Genomic DNA, 20,881 nt, shown 5'->3' with positions numbered 1-20,881 from the left:
ACACGTGAATGTTACGTCCTCTGAGACGTGGACTGCAGCTCAGGTCAGGCAAACGTTTCACAGCAGCGTTCATTCAAAAATACTGTTTTAATATGCCATTTAAACCTGAGGCAGTACTGTTATTTATTTTAAAGGTGTGCATAAACATTCATAAGCATGGATGACAGATTTGTACAAGTGTTTGTGAACCATGCCCGACACACCCTGTGTGTCCAGTGTCCGTGCCTTATGGTTCCCAGCTGTTTTGGTGGCACAAGGCAGCCTTACATAATATAAGCCAAGAGATTTTAATGCTGTGGATGATTGTGTACTTATATAATTCATAAAAAGCCCCAACACTAAACCTAACTGAGAATACATAATCCCTTCCCCTAACACCAGCGGGTTATGACTGTAAAGCAGAAACTGTGTCAACATATTTAGAGAAGATTAAGCATTAAACTGGAACTTTCTGTCAACAAATATTCTACAATGTTGCCCTCATCACAATAACTCAACAAATGCTGAATGATTGCTGCACTGGGCTCTCAGTGTAATATCGAAGCATTAGCTGGAAAGAACAGCTCTTTAAAGTCCTCTCTTCTCTGACTGAACAACCTAAATAAACACAATGTGTGTAAGTTATAATAAATATTTAGTGATATTATGACAATATAATTGATATTAATGGAAATATTTGCTTTTCTTTCTATATGATGTAATTCATACAAGCATTAGTACACAGCGGGGCTCAAGCATATAATTTTGCTTAAGATGCATTAAATGCATGAAGCCATGTAGCACAGTGTACAAGCTTTTTCCTGTATCTTCCAGTCACACAGCTGCAGTCCTTAAATACCACACTTTAGTATTTGTGCAGTATTTTTGGCTGCCCCCCCTTCATCTGGGTGCTGTCTAAGTCAGTTTGTCATTTTCATGCTGTTGCAGTGACATTCTGGCCTGCCTCAGTGTGTGAAACTGGAATGTTATTTCTACATGTACATTTTCTAAATCCTTTTTATTGTTTCATTTACGGTTTGAATCCAAGAGCTCACAAATTCATTAGATAATACAAAATGAAAAACAAACAAAGATAAAGGTGCCTATAGCTTACCTGACCTTAAATGGTAAATGGACTGCTTCTCCTGTAGCGCGCTCCTGCTCTGCATGAGCACTCGAAGCGTTTTATACAGCATGTCTCATTCAGCCATTCATAGAAGCACTTTCTACATCGAAGTGCTTTCTATCTAACATTCACTCTGATGAATCCAGCAGAAGCAGCTTGGGGTTGAGAATCTTGTCCAAGGATACTTTGGCATACAGGCCGGAGCAGCCAGGGATCGAACTACCAATTAGTAGATGACCGTCTTTACCTCCTGAGCCACGGCCACCCTGAAATAAATCTGTTATAGGATGGTCCCAACTCAAAGATTTTCTCCTCTGCTTTGAAGGACAGGGTTGGGAAGACAACAGGAGGGGAAAAAACAGGCAACAGTCTGTCACCTGACATTTACAGACTAGTCAGACTGAGACTGTGAGAGTTTGAGGAGGTCAGAGTCTATTTCCATTTGGCTCAATAACTGGGTAACCGCAAAGCTACAGCATGTCCGGAGGAAAGGCCACTGAACAGAAGGTATCCTAGAAGTAAATATACCGTATTTTCCGGAGTATAAGTCGCACTTTTTTTCATAGTTTGGCTGGGGGTGCGACCTATACTCCGGAGCGACGTATATGTGACATTTATAACACATGAACCAAAATACTCCAGCCACTTGACATCTCCATGAACTGCAGCTTTAAGGCAGTCTTGCGTAACCTGTGGGCGCAGTGGATGATGGATGGAGAGCACAGCTTAACGGCAACTGGGAGAATGCGCCACCCAACTTTCCTGGAAGTCATTGGATGGATCAAGAAAACATGGGCTTCAGTGACAAACCATCCTGTTGGGATTCAGAAAGGCTGGAATAATTGGAACTGCAGCTGACGACGAGTCTGACTAACGCGACACAGAAGAGGAAGCGGCGCTTCGTCTACGGAGTGTACGGAATTGTTTAGAAGTGACACCGAGGATGAAGAATTCAATGGATTGATGGTTTGGTTAACTTGTTAGTATGTTCTTTATGCTATGGTTATCTGAATAACTTAATGTTACGTTAACATACCGAACACGTGTTCGTTGTGCGTCATGTAGCTGAATGTGTTACGTTAGCATAACGTAGGCGTAACCGTGTTCGTCCTGTTCTTTAATCCATTATTATTTTAAATTGCCGTTCAAGATGGAATTTCTGCTCTGGGTCTCGGATTCTATCAACCCCCCCCCCCCCCCCCCCCCCCCCCCCCCCCCCCCCCCCCCCCCCCCCCCCCCCCCCCCCCCCCCCCCCCCCCCCCAAAAAAAGTGCGACTTATAGTCCAGTGCGACCTATATATGTTTTTTTCTTCTTTATTATGCATTTTTTGGCTGGTGCGACCTATACTCCGGAGCGACGTATAGTCCGAAAAATACGGTACTCCCTCCTCCAGAATTGGTACCTAAACACAAACTGCTGCAGAGGGACAAGAACACCTGAAACTGTGGGATCAAGACAAATAACATGTTTCTTTGGGCAGGTAATGAACCTCTAGAGCAAATATTATTTAGCACCACCCTGCTGTTAAAGACAGTTCAGTAAAATTTATGTGTTTTTTTTAAAGTTATTACCACTAAATTACCAAAGTAATATACAAGTAATCAGAGGTGGAGAAATATTACATTGAAACTGATGTAATTCCCATATTACATGTTACCATATTATAATGGTGGAATTAAATGACACAAAGGGAACATGGTCATGTATGGTCATGAATTTTTATAATGCAAGAGTATAATCAAATAAAAGTGGGATCCTGAACTTAATGTTAGCATTATCAGCATTTGGAGGGTGGCAGCTTATCCTTCTCTTTGCTGCTGGTGCCAGAAACATAATGATTCTGGGGAAGATTAGAAAGTGATATTTTATAATAAAGGGTTACAGTATTATAATAGTAACATGGTAATAACATTAAAAATCTCTCAGGTTCTCAGGTTCCTCAAATTCAACTTCTGAATGTTCCTGTTGGTACAGTGTTCACTTTACAGTGTTTGCTATTCCCTGTTCATTTGATAGAAGCAGTGTAATCGTTCCAGTACAGGGGTTTATATGCTGGAGCCTGCACTGGCAGATGTGGAAAATACAATCAAATACACACGCCACACTGGACATATACCACAATAATTTACACCAGCACAACTCAGTAACTTACAGTACACATCTAAATTTCATAACTTAGCATTCTTGACCGTTAGCTCTGTGAGACACAGTTTTCATCAGTTAACTACAAAAAAGTATTGTCCCAGATGGACGTTTCACACTCTAAATCCCTTTATTACTGATTTCCTACACGGGAGAAAAACATCACTCTAAATCAGACAATGTTTATTTGTAGTATCAATGCCCAAGACCAAGCTGACTGGTTATAAAGCAGTAACACTGTAACTTCTAGCTTCTACGATCCTTCAGCCTGCTAGCTGTGCTAACACGTCCGAGCCCACTCAACTCAGTCACAGCAAGCAGAGATGGACACACAGGATTTAGCATTATATTTAATTGTTATTATCTGCTCCACTAACTACTATCTTGCTTTTTTTTTTTTTATCCTCCTCCTTTTTCTTCTTTCTTTCTTCACTTGAAGAAAGATAACTCTTCAGTTTCATTGTCTGGCATTAAGTCATCAACTTTGTTTAAATAGAATCATAAATGCAATTTGCACTTGGAGTGAGGTGAGGCCCCTTTAGGTTTAATAACTGCACTGCCAATGCTGTAGCTTAACGTTAGTGAGCCCTTTGGGGCCCCCTGCTGGCCTGGGGTCTCAAGCAGTTGCCAGCCTTGCCTAGTGGCAAGTGGCACCTCTGCCCATAGACTTCAGTGTTAAAACGCCCAACTGTACAGCAGAAAAAAAAATGGATAAGCAGAAGAGAATGGATGGATGGATGGATGGATGGATGGATGGATGGATGGATGGATGGATGGATGGATGGATAGATGGATGGATGGATATTTATATAACTCCCCGACTACGTTCATCACTTGGATGAAGAGCTCAGTTACGCCTGCGTCTTTAGCAGAAACAGAAGTAACAGCTGAGGGTGAAGACACTGCACCACCTGATGAAGCGGTGCCTTCAGAAGCTAATGCTCTTCTTGGCTGTGTAGTACTGTACATTTGTCTTAGCGCCATCAGTACTGCACAGCTACATAATTCATCATCTTCATCATTGAAGTTGTAGTAAGAGAGTGGGAAAGGTTTATAAAGCCTTAAAATATATATAAATAAAAAAATAAATATAACCTATTGCGGGGGTCTCTGAAACATAACCCCATGACAGGTGAGGGATCAATGTATTAGCAATTTATCACCAACAGCCTGTAGTTTACATGCTTTTTTTTTCCTCTTGTATTTTGATTACAGTTCAAATTTAAGATTAGATGGGACCCCCGTGGGATTTTCAGTTTTTTAAGTGGGCCACAGCTGCTCTAAACCAAAGAGCTGGACTCGAGCTGTGCCCATCTTTTTTTTTTATTTCTGTATATGCAGTCTATGAACAGGCACCTAAGTTATGTTTCTAGATTTACACCCTTTTACAGCACGAACCACATATTATGAAGCTCAGTTTTTTAGCTTATTTATGTTTCATATAACTGCTATAAGTTGCTTAATTTTAAACAGCCACAGAATCTATTGTGATGTTTCTTTAGGGGTTTCCTTTCCTGTAAGAACTACAGATTAGCTTTTCATTCAGTGTCATTTGGTCAAAAGTACATTTTGATTGGATTATGCAGAACATTAATAACTGTTCTCTGGGAACCACAGCTCTGACCATAACATTAAATTCACAGGATTTTAGTCAGAAGTAGATGAAGGTTTTTAATCCAAAACAAAGTTGTGGAGAGATGAATGGAAGAATGGATCTCCACAGCTCCATAAAAGAACACCAATGAAATGAATGCACTAAGGTGGATTTGCTGGTTTGAGTTACCTACAACAAGCTTTGTCCTACAGAAACGAAGTGAACTCAGAAGAACAATTAGTCTCTTAGTCAATGCCAAGACAGCAGAGATAAACTTAAAATGGATCTAATGAATTAAAGGACTAATGCACTGTAGCATGTAGGTTTGTTTGCAATGAAAATGTCCTGCCTTTTTATTGCCTTTACCTTTGAATATTATTAATGGCTGGCACTGTAAGTTGAAGAGATGAAGGTCAGTTAAATGAATATGATGATAGAGGAACACTGAATAACTCTCCAGCTAATGTGCTTGGCTTCTCTCTATGTTCCCCTATTTGTCAGGAAATATTAAACTAAGTACGTGGTAGAGAGTGAAATGAAATGTACTCAACCTAAATCACCTCTACATCAAATTAAAGGATGTGTTGTCAGAAGAAAAAAAGAAACTGTAGCAGACTTACGGAGGGCGTGCCACTCGTCCTGCCTTATTGTCTTGGTGATGTTGTAGGAGAGGTTTTTGGGTATTGTAGCTGAGGAATAGTGATACTTGATGTAGGAGCACCGAGCAATGGAACCTGCAAAGGAACAAAAGGTTTTTGATTTTTGTTTTAACATGTCATTACATAAGATTCATTGTAATGACACACAGAGTTTGACTGAACAGAAGCTTCCACAAAGACATGACTCAGCTGGAAAGGCTGTTTGCAGCTAAATATCACTTATGTTCCCTAAAACAATTGCTTTGTATAAGAGCCTGTTGTGCCAATGGTGAAGAAACATACATTTCTACAGACTACAATGCTGACACAGTGACTGTCAGAAAAATATGTTCTCCTAAAGCTATTAACTAATCAGTTGGCACATGGTGGGCAGTGGTAGCTACAATGGTAACTGTAGTAGCCTGCTCACTAATTTACTGGAAGCTACTGGCATAACTACAGATCCATAAAGAATCACTAGATTTCTCAAAAGATTTTTTTAAACTAGTAGTCCAAGTTGTTTTTAACTATAGTTATTCCAAAAACTTTACTGTGTTTTTCTTTCCTCTCCACTATTTCAACCACATTGGCAGCGGTTATGTATCTAAAATCTCTATTTGGTATACAGTCGTCATTCACTCATTGCAGCTTCACTGTATCTCAGAATTTTTGCTATATCGTGGGATTTTGCAATATATAGGTATTTATATTTATATAATATTTATGATTTTAATTATTTTTGCCTAAAAATTTAAAGCAATATAAAAAACTATAAAAAATGTTAATTCAAACATATAAAAGACTATTTAATCAAATAAAATTACAGCATGTACAGAACCCCTGTGGTAGGTGAGGGATCACTGCATTGGCATACTGTATATTCTTATATATTCTAATATATGGGTGACTTGTTGACAATATGAAACAGAAACAGTCCAACTACACAGACACATCGGTTGAGCATTCAGGTCTGAGGAGAGGCGATCAAATGCAACCTAAAACAATTATTCTGGCCAGGAATTTGACTCCATTTCAGGCCATTCAGTTCAGAGAAAATGCTCAGATATCAGGTGGTCTCAGTTATTGTCACCAAAAGAAATCTGCACATAGAAAGGCCCAGCCAGATTTGAATCCAGTGAAGTGCATCCCTTGAAGTGATGGTACTAACCATGGACCACCATGCTGCCAAGAAAAAAGTTATCCTAATTACAAACCACAGAAATGTATTTCTCAAAAAAGTCCATATTAATACTGATTTTTTAATTTATGGACACAGGTGCCCCAGCAAAAACACGCTAGGAATACACCAATATTAATGCATAATAATACTTCAAATTAAACTTTTAGTTTACACTTTTAACCAATTGTAGTTATTATTGTTTTAATTAACAAATGTGCAAAAGTTTCAAAAGTCTAAATACACATATTCATTGTTAGCTTGTGATTTAGACTGACAGGCCTGACCAGTACTTGCCATGATTATACTTTCTGTGGCCATGAGTCTGCTAGGGTCCACTGATTGATACCAATTTCATCATCAGATACTGAGTGTGAGGGTCCATGCAGATGTCTGCTTGCCCGCCAATTTTCCATGACCATGTGGACTTGTTCATGGGGACTTTGCATTACAATTCATCAACTGCACACCAGGTGGCAGACTTCAAGCAGACTTACAAAAAAGTGTAATTGGAATGACTGTGCAGCCATTGTCTCTCCAGCTGTCCGTCTCTGCAACAGAGTATAGTCAAGGCTTTAAGCTGCGGCTGTGCATCTAGAAATTTTTGTGGTATAGAAGCAGGAAGAAGTTTCCTTGCTGATAGAGGCTGTCTGCATAATCAGGGTATCGTTCCATTATCTGGAATCACTGTCCTAACACAGCCAATCAGGATAAGCAGTCAGATGAAGCTGGTTATCAACTTGCTAAGTTAACCTCAGGGTTCTCCTGTACATTCATGCGAAAAGGGCGGCATCTGCTCAGAATTATTGCTGAGTACACAAAGGAAGCTGAAACCATACTGTGGGAAAATGAAGAGGTTAAACACAATACAGACTGAAAGAAACACAGCAATGTGTGTGAGAGGAAAAGCACAGTAACATTAAATATTCAAAATGTGTGCTTTAATTTGAAGCCAGGAAAGAAAGCCGGTAAAAATGGCAACTGCGTAAGTTAAAAGACTTATCAATGTCACAGCTCTATCATTAAGACATGGAATAATCGAGTATTAAATTAATGTTTAAAAGACAGTTTTAGTTTCTCTTCTTCCAGCTGCACGCTTGGTGGTTTTTAACAGTCTGAGAGTGAAGAATAAATATAAGAACAGAATTCAAATATAGGCTTAGGCTCGAAGATCAGCAAGTACAACCAGCTGTTCTGTCTTAGGATCATGAATTAATGCTTATAAAACAATAGAATTATTTTTAAAATGTTTGCAGCCAACAGGAAAAAACGTAATGTGATAAATTAAAAAATAAAGTTGCATCAAGAATCGATAGTCAATACTGATGCTGATCGGGGAAACACAAACACTTTAGACGCTATTAAAAACCTTCAGAGCCTCCGACTATCTGAGCACAGAGGTTTGAGGGATCTTCCAGGACTGGTGACACTATTTTCTGAATTGGTCAGTAGGCAGTAATCTCATACCTGTTGATCTCTAATCTGAAACATGTGTGCTTTCCATATTTTGACATTCTTGTGTCCTTTGTGTGGCAGATTTGTTGGAGAAACGCAGAAGAACTTTCTCCAAGTAAAACAATCCAGTGCACTTCAGACCCAGCAACACCCCCAAACTGGGACAAAATACCCAAACACAAGCTAAACAACATACTGCATCCTCAATGCACCGAGGAGACCAAACAACCAGTCCACAGATGCACAACTTAACACAGGAGGCCCAATTCAACAGGACAAGGCTCAAGTGTCCACCTGCCTCTAAATCAGAAAGGACGCTCTTCTGAGGACGCTCATGTTCACCATTTGGTTTGAAAGAGGAGTAAAGGACACATCTACGATGTTCACTGTGAATGACCATCATTGCACAGAGGTGGTGACTTACATCAGCTATCAGCCCCTGCAGTCTTGAGATCCCTTCCCAGGCATTCAGCTCCCACTCGCACCTTGACCCATTTGACCCCACCATACATGATGGATAGGTGGGTCCAAGAAAGACAAATGAGCATAAGTTATCTGGGCAAACATGACTTGTTGATGCCAGAGGTCAGAGAGGAATGAATAGAAGGGTTCAAGGTGACAGAAAGGCAACTGTAATGCTCAATCGTTACAACCCAGGTATGAAGAGGAGCATCCCCTGATGTGCAACATCTGCAATGATTAAACATGAAAATGAGATTGCAGTTCCAAAAATGAACAATATGTGGTAGGAAAACTTTGCAAAATGTCTCAATTTCCACTGGCACAAAGATAAGTACTTAGTACCAACATTTTCATAGTACCAGCATGCGGTCTCTGAGTATTGTTGCTCATCTGTCCCGTTATAACCACGTACATATCCCGAGCTACAATCTAATCAGACTCATTTCTTGTGATTTTACTGCACTCAGATGGCCTTCACAGTCACTGCTCAGTCCAATAAAGCACCTTTGGCATGCAGTGGGTTGGAAGGATCACATTAAGATGCACCTCTCTTTTGGGCTGAGAGAAAATGAGCTTTATTTACTCATATCACTCTCAAAATAGCAAAAAATATAGTTTCTCAAATTGTCGTGCTTTTTAAAACTAATAAGGATTCAAATATTTGTCTGTCTTTAAAAAACTGACAAAACAACAAATAATCAATACACATGGCCTTTCTAGACCCAGTTTTAGGGGATATGATTCAAATTTGACTGGCTTACTGAAATAGTTTATTGGATTTAATTTGGGGGGCTCAAAACCCCTTGCAGCACTGTTGTCTGTACACTGCATATCCTGCCTGTAATGGGGAATTGTCTGGATCCAGAAACTCTACCAGAGCTCAGTGACATGCAAATCAATCAGCCTCCTTTCACTCAGATGCATACAATATGAGCTCCTTCCTTCCACAACACAGCCAGCAGTCTAACCACTTCAAATAATGGAAAACACAATGATGAGTGGTTTTAGGATTGCGCTAGCAGCAGCAAACAACAGTTGTTAATGCTGCTTGATAAGTATAAAGCTGTACACACCCCGGCACCAGATAGAGCTAGTTCAAATGAAAAATTAATTTATGTTTCTGTCTGGATAAAAATGGAGTTTAGTGTGTTTTCTTTGGAAATCTCAAAGCCTGGGAAAGAATACTGATTATTTAGTGGTGTGATTTACCCCTGAACTGGAAGATCTAGGTGAATGTGGAAAGAAATATGAACCAACTGAGAATTTAGGACATTTATTTCTCAAATCTTCCAAAAATGCAAAAAGTTTCCTGATATCTGCCTCCCAACCCTCCACAACCAACATTTACACTCATCATTCTCTTTTACATCCTAGTAGATATGCAGACAAAAAAAATAAAAATAAACAAAGTAAAAAAATCCTCATTCATACTTTGAAGATTTCTTTATGAAGACTGGGAACCATCCCCAGTGGAAACCTGAGCCAGATGCCCCAACTGTTTGTTTTTTTATATTGGTATATTTATAGTGGATAGGCCAGACAGCTCTCTGCCAGATGGAAGGTTATGCTATAGTTCAAGCCCTGCATGGCCTCATTTTTGCATGACACACTTCATCTCTCGCTCTATCCCTCCTCCCTTCTTCCACAGTCACACCCATAGGATTAGAATGGAAAGCAGGCAGTCATCCCTGATATTGTGTTTTCCCAGCTGGGGGATGCAGAGGGGCAGATGAGTATTGGAGGCTTTAGCGGGTTGGGGAGGCAGGGGTGACACTACAGTCTGACCACCGTATATTTACCTACACCAGTACTCATTTTGCTTTCATCAAAGAAGGGTCTGCTGGGTCATGGCAACTGTGATTTTGAAGTCAGCTGTTTGTGTGTTGATGTGAGTCCTCACAGCTGTGAACAGTGTAATTACCACTGAGGATGCTGAAAGTGATTGCGTATAAATCACTTCCAAAACTTTCTTGAGGTGTCATGTACCAAAAGTAGGAATAAAATGTTTCCCTCGTTGCCTTCTGTGTGTAAAGTTTTTCCTGAGTCCTTGGTCATGTCGTACTGTTACCAGCCTGTCTGTTTCCCTGCAGCGTTCCTCTGGCCTTTCCTGGATCTTTGTCCCTTTGCTTTGTGGAATCAGTTTTGCCTCAGTTGTCGATTTTATGCTTGTGACTTTGATCAGCCAAATAAACGGCTCACTTTTGTTTTGATCTCTAATCGATGTGCTGCATTTGGGTTCTCTAACTCCATATGTTATGACAAAGGGACCTGAAGATTGATGCCAATGACAAAACAAGCAATCGTTCTTTATCTTGGGACTCGTTGGGTCACCCCTCAGATATATCTGGGCTGAATTATTATGGGGACCTCTGGTCTACAGGGTGACACGTCATGGAAATGGTACAGGCACAGTCACAGGAGTGGAGCAGAGCATTGGACACAAGGCCACAACTCAAATCTGTGTTTTCTCAGTCTGAGCTCACTCTCATGAGCAACGCTGCTGTCAGCATCAAATCATCCACTAAGAGTCGCACTCTTTGGATTCTGAGTCTCACATCTCTAAGCTCATCAAGTTTGGTTCTTTCAACTAACATGGAAAAAATTAAACACTGTCAGCCAATAACTTTAATCTTCTCCCCTCTAGGACACTCCTCACATTCACTTCTCAACAAACACACATCACACCTATTCTTACCTCCCTGGGTTGTCTTCCCATGAAACATTTAATAATCACAAATCTTTTATGTCTAAATCATTATACTTTTGTTTGAGCAGTAAATTTATTGTTATTCCACTGTGCAAAACCAGGATACAAATGTTAGACTTGACAAATGGGTCTTATTTACAGATTGTGTGTAAACCGTGGGTATTCACACAAATCTGAGAGTCATCTATATTTTCTTGCCTGAATTTGTTTGTCTCACACATGTGACAGCCTCACTTTAAAATCTAAACTGAATACTACTACTAATTATTATTATTATTATTTTAAAAGTGGTAATAACCACTGGACTGCTGATAGTTACACTGTAATACTATAAAACTGACAACATTTCATACAACTTAATTATATAATATTAGATAATCTGAACATTCGATCATGCCAGATCAAGCGACAGTTGGCAGGTGTGTATATATGAAATTACAATAACATTTTTAAGGACTGTTTACTAAATGTGTGTCACGCTAAGGCTTCGCACTGTGAGCCAGCTGGAGACAACCTAAGACAGCTCTGAGCAGTGTGCGAACGCTGGCCTACATCACGTAACAGCATCACGATATGCAGATCAGAAGCGCCACCTTCAAAAAATCCATGCACATCTTGGACTACATGTGTTAATGTGGACACTGTGACCTGACAGTTGCTCCCCTTGCACCCACTAGCTTTGAACAACTGCTCAGAGGAAAACAGTGTTACTGCTACATATAGTGACTTTAACAGAACAGTAAGCAGAGACCACTTCATGACTTTGTAATGTCTTTTATATGTGCTAACAGCCTCTATCTTGCTGCACTTCGCATGGTCATCTTCACCTTTCTGTACCCCTTCCTGGCTAAAGAATTACTTAATTGAAACTTTTATAATTATCATCAAAATATTTACCATTAGCTAATAATAGCATGTGTTGAAGGAGTCTTCAGAGTTAGTTAGTTAGAGTAAAAATAAAACACCTCACTACATATAAAACACTATACACAAATTTTACCAAAAGTAAACAGACTTATTCTGCAGAATAATGTTCCCTATCACAGTTACACAGGTCAGTATTACAGCTACACGCATTTAGGGTTGAGCTTATTTTATTGTATTTATTCTCCAGTAATACATCATATTCTGTAAAATTCATGTTTTGTAGTGGCTGACCTGTGAGGACCACGAACCTCTGAATATATTAATAAAATACCAAAAATCCATAGCTGAATTAAAAGGCTTGAGCACCATGTGACATAGTTAACTGTCTACATCTAGACAGGAATTAAAATGTAGGCTTCTACAAACATCAGTGAAAGAATGGGTCGCTCTCAGGAGCTCAGTGAATTCCAGCGTGGTACCATGATAGGATGATACCTGTGCAACAAGTCCAGTCACTGCAAAATATTCCACAGTCAGCTGTTAGTGGGATTATAACTGAGTGGAAGTGATTGAGAATGACAGCAGCTCAGCCATGAAGTGGTAGGCCACATAAAATCACAGAGTGGGGTCAGAGGATGCTGAGGGTCATAGGTTGTAGGTCAATCACTACAGACCTCCAAACTTCATGTGGCCTTCAGATCAGCTCAAGAACAGTGTGTAGAAAGCTTCCTGGATGGGTTTCCATGGCAGCTGCATCCAAGCCTTCCATCACCAAGCACAATGCAAAGTGTCGGATGCAGTGGTGTAAAGCACGCTGCCACTGGACTCTAGAGCAGTGGAGACGTGTTCTCTGGAGGGATGAATCACACTATGGATTACGAATGGGTTTTCACTCAAATTCATGTTTGAAGGCAGACAAGTGAATACTAACAAATGTAGGCCTGTGCCGCCTCCGGCACCATACACTCTGGCCTGCAAACACCCTCACTACCTTCAGTGATTTTGCCCTTCTCCTTTTCTTTCCTGTGGATCAGAGCCAGTGACACCAACACAGTGAATAAACTGTGGGCTCTGCGATCCCCTGCAAACTGGACTCTCCTGAAGCTGTGGTGAAGAGGAAGTCATTTAACTGCTGGATAAGTAGCTGGATAATCCTGACCACCCTCAGCATCGTTTACTGGGAAGGCAGAGGAGCATCCAAATATGGAATAAATCAAATATTTCTCACCAGCATCCTCTCATGTTGACTGAAATGACTTTCAGGCCTGAATGGATAACTCCAGTTATAGTGCCACTGGCATTAGAATTGGCATTACATGATAGGGAAAGATGGAAAGGCAAAGGTGAATTTATTATGAGAGGTTCTGGCCCTGTTTTTAACGAAAGCCCAGCTCTGCCATTTGCCCAGTTTTCACTGGATTCATCCTCTTTTGATGTTTTTAGCTTATTGCCCTCCATCATATTGTCCCTGCCTTGATTCAAAGTCCCATTTCCAATCAGCTGGAAGTGTGAAATTTGCATCAAATTTGCATAATGATCACAGCCTTTCTCAAGAATTGCTGCAGGCTGTGCTCTCTGTCTGCCTCTTCTCTCCTTCTGTCTTCCCTGTTTGGTGAACTCCTGTCTCCTCTCTGCTCCCTGTCTCGCTCCTCCTCTCTGTGCCCTGCCTAACTAACTAATAAAATGAGAGACAAGTCTGGAGCCGTCTTGAGTCTCAGCCTGTTGCTATTATAAACCCTGCAATGTCAGCATCCACTACTCCAGATGCAGGAGGCAGTTAGTGGATTTTGACACACAGTCACTATCACAGACCTGACAGTAGTTTGAACATTTGGGTAAGCAAATGTGGTCAATATATGCATGTGTACATCTGTGGGATCTCCTGGAGCCGTTGATTTGTTATTACAATAATATTGTTCATGTATAAAGAACTTGTAATGTACAATGCAGAATTGGATACCAAGCACATTGTCTTAAAAGATAATTAATATAAGCCCTATAATGTTCTATTTTCACTTAGTGCCATTTGTGCCACTCATGAAACAAAAAATGAGGCAACAAAGTTTTCAGTAGTCTTCAGATAATTCTGCAACTTTAATCTTTAAAATTCTGTTGTTGTTTTTCTCTCTCAGTATCACCCCCTCACCCAGCTCTGGAGCTTTGTTTGTTAGCCTCTTTGATCTAGAATGGTTGTTCAGTTTACTGATAAGTAATGAAGTACTTTTATGTTGCTGTGCTGACAGTTTCACATAAAAGAATGCTTCTTAAAGCACTGCTAGCTATCCACAAATACAGTGTATTTATATCTGTAGGCAACCACCATTTGTTGGTTGACTATCCCCTGGCCTTTTGACAATCAGTTATTATAACTGTGAGGGACAATATATACTAGAACCAGAGTATGTATGGATGTATGAATGGATGTATGGATGAATGGATGTATGGATGTATGGATGAACGGATGTATGGATGAATGGATGAACAGATGTATGGATGAACGGATGAATGGATGAATAGATGAACGGATGCATGGATGAACGGATGAATGGATGAATGGATGAACGGATGAATGGATGTATGAACGGATGTATGGATGAATGGATGAATGCTTGGGACACTCGGACTGAGCGGGACCCCCTGGCGGCTTGGTTTTCGACTATGTGGCCTTTTTTTTTTTGTTTTACTTGGGTCCATCTCTGCTTGTCACACCGCCCGACATGACAGGATGAATGGATGAACCCAAAAGAGAAATTACTGTTGCAGTAGGATACAGAATAAAAATAGTGTAATCTACAATATTACTTTAACAATATTGTTAAAAGTACCACAGGTCCATAGTGAAGGACTTATAATGTTGTTTACATTTGCAAGAAATATTTATATATACAACAATGATTAAAATAAAGAAATACGACTGATGTTGTGTACAAGAGTAGCACAAAGAGAATTAAAAATTATAAGTACACTATAATTCTAAAAACAGCAGCAAGAAGCTTTAAGACAGAACTGTGCAAATGTGTGTGGAAACTTGTGTCCTGACAGGGGGATTCATCTGTCACAAAAAGAGGAGCTGAAGCGTCCTTTGAATAAGCCTGAGCGAGGATGAGATTTGCTGCCTCTGCATTGTGGAATGGAGCAGGTGCGATGGATCGTTCATGGTGGACAGCAGTTTGTTCAGGGACTTTCTGTCCTTCACTGCATCAAATGCCTCCAGATTCTGGCATTGTGGATTAATTTGTTGATCCTTCTGGCATCTCTGGCACTGATGCTGCCCTCCAGCAGATAACAGCAAAGTCATTGGTACGTAAATTGATTTCAGAGTTTTTAGATCACAAATGAGCTCCTTGAATCCCTTATTTCAGCAAGTTTTTTATGATCAAGATCATTTATGAATCTAATATCAGCACATCATCAGAAATAATCTTGAGACTAAGTTCAAGTGTAGCTCTAAGAACATTTCTGTAAAAGAGGCCCCAGTATTGATGGGTTGGAGCTCTTATTGACAGCTGACAGCATTAGGCATGTGGTTGTAATTTGTTGGCTCATCAGAGAATAGTGCTATAAAATTTCTCACAATAATAAAAAACATATTGAGTACAGATGCCTAAACTGCTATGTTATGAGTAACATAGCAGTTTTTAGGCAGTGGCGTAGTGGTTAGCACTGCTGCCTCACAGCTAGACGAACATCTAGAACAGGGATCCACCTGAGTCAAATATAGAAGTCATTAGCAGGACTCTGGAGACCTTGACTGCATACTGAGGAGGTAATTCAGCCATTTGAATCAGGTGTTTTGGATCAGAGACACATCTAAGACCTGCAGGGCACTGGACCTCGAGGCCTGGATTTGAGGATCCCTGATCTAGAAGGTCTGGGTTCAATTCCACCTTGGCCCGGGCCTCTCTCTGTGTGGAGTTGTTCTCCCCGTGTCTGTGTGGGTTTCCTCCCCCAATCCAAAGACATGCAGTTACTGGGGTTAGGTTAATGGGTCACTCTAAGTTGACCATAGGTGTGAATGGTTGTCTGTCCCTCTGTGTTAGCTCTGTGACAGGCTGGCGACCTGTACAGGTGTACCCTTCCTCTTGCTCTATGACAGCTGAGATAGGATCCAGCCCCCCTATGACCCTGAACAGGATAAGCAGAAGAGGATGGATGGATAATAGTGTTGACCTACTGTAAAGGTACATTCCAAAGATGTTTCCAGTTCAGCAGTGCCGTGTCTCAGACTGGGACATGTTTGGGAATTTTGCATGTTTTTCATTGAGTTCCTGCTGGGCCCACCACTTTACTCCTGCAGATCAAAGACTCACAAGTTTGGTCAGTAGGATCCAATATATTTTTTGTTTTAAAGACCTTTTGTACACCCAACATGTTCCCCAACATGCTCCTTGGAGGTTTTCCAGCACTCACATCCAACTTCCACTTTTGTTTTTCAGTAAGCTGAGTCATTATTTTTAGGCACAACTAGTGATGTTTTACAGTGAAGGCAGTCTCAAGATAACCATCATACTAATTGAACACCATTACTATGGTCTTCCAGAAAAAAAATTCAAGGAACTTTGTGACATGAAGGCAGTGGTAGACTGAATGATCGTGCAAGAGATTCAGGTGGCTGTTTAACTGTGCCGATTCATCAATTTATTTGTAACATAATGGATCCATTCTGTCACAGCAGGCCATCCCAATGAGATGGGAGCTGCAGGCGATCTGTGGCCCACAGGAGCCCTGCAGCAGACAGATGAGCTCAGTGAGGGAGAGACTGATGGATCTGGACAGACAGGTGGATCATATTTAAGTAGTCACATTACCCTGTTAGCCATATGTTTCTGACCCAACTAGCTTCCACCTTTGAAACTCACACAACATACTCCACTACCTAGATTGAGATACTTGCTAAGTTGGTTTGTATTGTAGGTTAAGACCCTACAATAATACAGAGAAAACCCAACAATGAAAACGACCCCCTATGAGCAGCACTTGGTGACAGTGGGAAGGAAAAACTCCATCAGAACCAGGCTCAGGGAGGGGCAGTCATCTGCTGAGAGGGGAGAGAGTCAGAGATTAATAATAACTAATGATTGAATACAGAGTGGGGTATAAACAAAGTAAATAAGGTGAATGAAAAGAGACAGTGAATTATGGGAACCCCCCCCAGCAGCCTAGGCCTATAGCAGGATAACTAAGGGATGGTTCAGGGTCACCTGGTCAAGCTTATAGTTAGGGTTGCATCAGCCAAACATGAAGAATGATCTTTGAGATGGTTTTGAATAACTTTTTCTCTAATGGTTAATATTTTTGTGAAGAAATCCATGAAGTCACTACTAGTTAAAGTGAAAGGAATACTCGGCTCTACAGAGCTCTGACTCTTTGTCAGCCTGGCTACAGCGCTGAAAACAAACCTGGGGTTGTTCTTATTTTCTTCAATTAATGATGAATAGTAAGATGAATAGTAAGATGTCCTAACTCAACAAAATTGTTGGCTCAACAAAATTGTTGGTGTGCGTAACATGCTTTGTTAGTTTTGTTTTTCACACACAAATTTATTTTTGCAAGTATTGATAGTATTTTTTTATATGTTAAAGTGATGAAGTATCTGATTAATAGACTTGTGCTCTTTCCCCTTTTTTTTTTTTTTTTTTTTGCTCCCTTTCTCTCTCCCTTTTTCTTCTCTTTATTTTCCTCTTCTTCAGCCTGTCAGCTCTGGCTGTTACATAGTATGTGGAAAAATAACTCAGATAAATAAAATAAAGGGTTAAAACAACAACAAGAAGAGCCTATTGAGAACCTATAGAGCTCATCTTGAAATAGCAAATATGTTTGGCACAACAACGCATTCAGATCACAGTTCTGCTTGCAAGATCTACCAGACATGACAGGCTAAAAAAAAAAAAAAAAAAAAAAAAAAAAAAAAAAAAAAAAAAGATGTCCTAGCTTTATGGAGGGCTTTTTTTATAGAGCAACAAACTCTTTTTCCAGGCTAAATGAGCATCTTCTAATTTAGTGAGACGCCATTCCCTCTCCAGCTTTCGGGTTATCTGCTTTAAGCTGTGCGTTTGTGAATTATACCACGGAGTCAGGCACTTCTGATTTGAAGCTTTCCTTTTCAGAGGAGCCACAGTATCCAAAGTTATACGCAGTGAGGATGTAAAACTATTGACGAGATAATCGACCTCACTGGGAGCAGAGTTTAGGTAGCTGCTCTGCACTGTGTTGGCACTGAAGAGCATAACAATGAAGGAATTAGATCCTTAAACTTAGTTACAGCACTTTCAGAATTTCAAAGGCTTAATACATTTGACTGCTGGGAGGCCAAGAGGAATTCATTTTAGCTCAAGGCACCACAATTGCTTTGGGTGGCTATGATGTCAGTAACACATTCATCCATTAGTGTTTCTACAGATGAAAGAATCCTCAACAACATTATGGGATTATTTTCATAGCCACCATCACTTAATGCATGCTTCAGTTTTTAAGCTGAACTCTTAAAACCAGTCTAAACCTCCTTACTCTACACAAAAGGCCTTCCTCTCCAGGTCAAAAGTCTAATTCCTCTTCACAAAGATAAACATAAATGCACACAACGCATGCACATCTATCAGCGCTGGGCTTTAAAAAAGGTCAAGAGGCATGGAGCTGCCTAGCATCAGAGTGATTATCTGAGCCCATGGCAGCAGCCATACATCTCTTGCCTGTGATGCCAGCTGCAGTTTACAGGGAGGGCTAAAATGGCATGTTACAGCAAACCGCAGATGGCTGTCTGGCACTGTGGACTGTGCTACAAAACCACAAAGCAGATAGCATGACACCCATGATGGACAGTATCCTTCTACATGTCTCTCAAGTTTACAGTTAACTATCGATCCATCTCCCATCAAGACATGTTTGGTATATAAATATGTTTAAAGTCATTTTTATACATCAAAAGTAGTTTGTTGGTTAGAAACTTTTAGAGTTTCTAAGAGTAGAATGGGAGGCAGAGCCTTCAGCTTTCACGCCCCTCTCCTGTGGAACCAGCTCCCAGTTTGGATGCAGGAAACAGACATCCTCTCTACTTTTAAGATTAACCTGAAAACTTTCCTTTTTGATAAAGCTGTTAGTTGTAGCTGGATCAGGTGGCTCCAAGTTACCTTGTACCAGGTGACCTTTGGTTATGCTGCCATAGAGTCAGGTTGCTGTGGGACACTCACTTCTTTTCACAGCCTGTGTTTTATATGCCACTACTGCATGTTATTAACTTTGTCTGAAAGGAGTTCCTCCTTCTCACTGCTGCCATGTGCTTGTTCATTGGGGACTGTCTGATTGTCCAATTCACAACAAGAGTCAGTAAAGTGGCTGTTGTTGTGAATTGGAGCTATATCAATAAAACTGAACTGGATTCAGTTGAAACTGTTCAGGAAATTGCACCTGCTTGGGATCAGCAAATAATACACGGAAATCTGTGCTAACACCTAATGTTCAAACTATGTTTGCAAAGAATTACATATTTGATCAGTCTCAGGGAGACATGGGAATAAAAAAACGAAATATGCAATCAGTAAACAAAAGTTGAACAACAAAACAACACATAATAATAAGAAGACCAATAAAACTAAGGCTAAAGGTCAAAGATCTCAAAGGTAAACATAAAACTCTAGTTTGATTACATTTTACAGTTCATTCCATCTAAAAGGTTCACAGTACGTCAAACCAGTTCCAACAAGGTTAGCGCGCTCATGGGGAATGTATGGTAGCATACCCACTATGACCACTAAGATTTGTACACTGGAATGAGCTAACATGAAAGGCCAAAACAGCTTCATCTTAAAAACTAACATTTCACAAGGTTGGCTGTAAGTTTTGGCAAAAAAAAACTTGACAAACAGACACTGGCCAGACCATGGAAGAGTTACCCCCTGTAGGATTACTGCTACTTCTAATAGTAGCGTATGCACTACTATATGCATTATAGACTAGCAGTGTATTTCAGTTCCATACAGGTGAGAATAATCACGGCAAGGTTCACACCATACCTCACAAGAAACCCGTGGCTCATAAAGAGATATGCTGATCTATAGATGTATCCCAGTGAAACGCAACAATGAGTCAGAAACAAAACAGCATCTGTAATAACTGAAATTAATACATGTGTGTAAGAAGACTGCCAAACAACCTTCAGCTTCTCTTTAGGCTTTCTTAACCCTTTAGGGTAAGTAAGGGTATTTTTGGTAATGTCCTCACACTTTATATGTGTCGCACCTCCCGCCCTTCAGTGAGGTTAAGAAGGATGTGGTCATGAAGAAATAGCCTAATGTTGTATAAAGCCATAATGTGCATGTTGTAATGTTCTAAAATATGTGTTCCTTTCAACATATGTGTTTTTCTTGTACACTTCTTGGATTTTTTTTTTTGAACCATGGAAAAGAAACATTTTGAAAAATGTCACAAAAGTAATTAAATCTTGTTATTTCCTCCAATAACAGTCTAAGGTTAAAATTTTGAATTTCAAAGTATTTTGAGTGCCTTAAAGAGGGTTAAGAGGCACTTTGGAAAGTTGTATTGAGTAAAATAACACACATTTGTCCTTCACATGCTAAATAGCAAACGTGTAACCTGCATAGTTTGTGTGAAATTGTTTTCTATTGCAGACATGTAAAATTTTGAGATGAATTTGAGACCTTCCAGCATCAGTCACGTGTCCCACAAAACAGACTCCTTGTCCCACTTTTAATTTGTTGGGATCTGGTCACCCTTCTA

The 20,881-nt window shown here is 40.1% G+C and overlaps 1 protein-coding gene across 2 annotated transcripts in view; it reads right to left on the bottom strand.

The window, feature by feature from the left end:
* tmem178bb (transmembrane protein 178Bb) overlaps positions 1–20,881 on the bottom strand; it is a 99,264-nt gene that overhangs the window by 38,544 nt on the left and 39,839 nt on the right. For both annotated transcript variants that reach the window (XM_030725318.1, XM_030725319.1), the window contains one exon: positions 5,463–5,576. In XM_030725318.1, the coding sequence (XP_030581178.1) occupies positions 5,463–5,576 (114 nt within the window). The remainder of the gene's footprint in view (positions 1–5,462; positions 5,577–20,881) is intronic.

The sequence above is a fragment of the Archocentrus centrarchus genome, unplaced genomic scaffold (assembly GCF_007364275.1).
Source record: "Archocentrus centrarchus isolate MPI-CPG fArcCen1 unplaced genomic scaffold, fArcCen1 scaffold_52_ctg1, whole genome shotgun sequence".
NCBI lineage: Eukaryota > Metazoa > Chordata > Actinopteri > Cichliformes > Cichlidae > Archocentrus > Archocentrus centrarchus.
The sequence above is the reverse complement of the archived record's forward strand: the minus strand, read 5'-3'. Positions and strand labels throughout refer to the sequence as shown.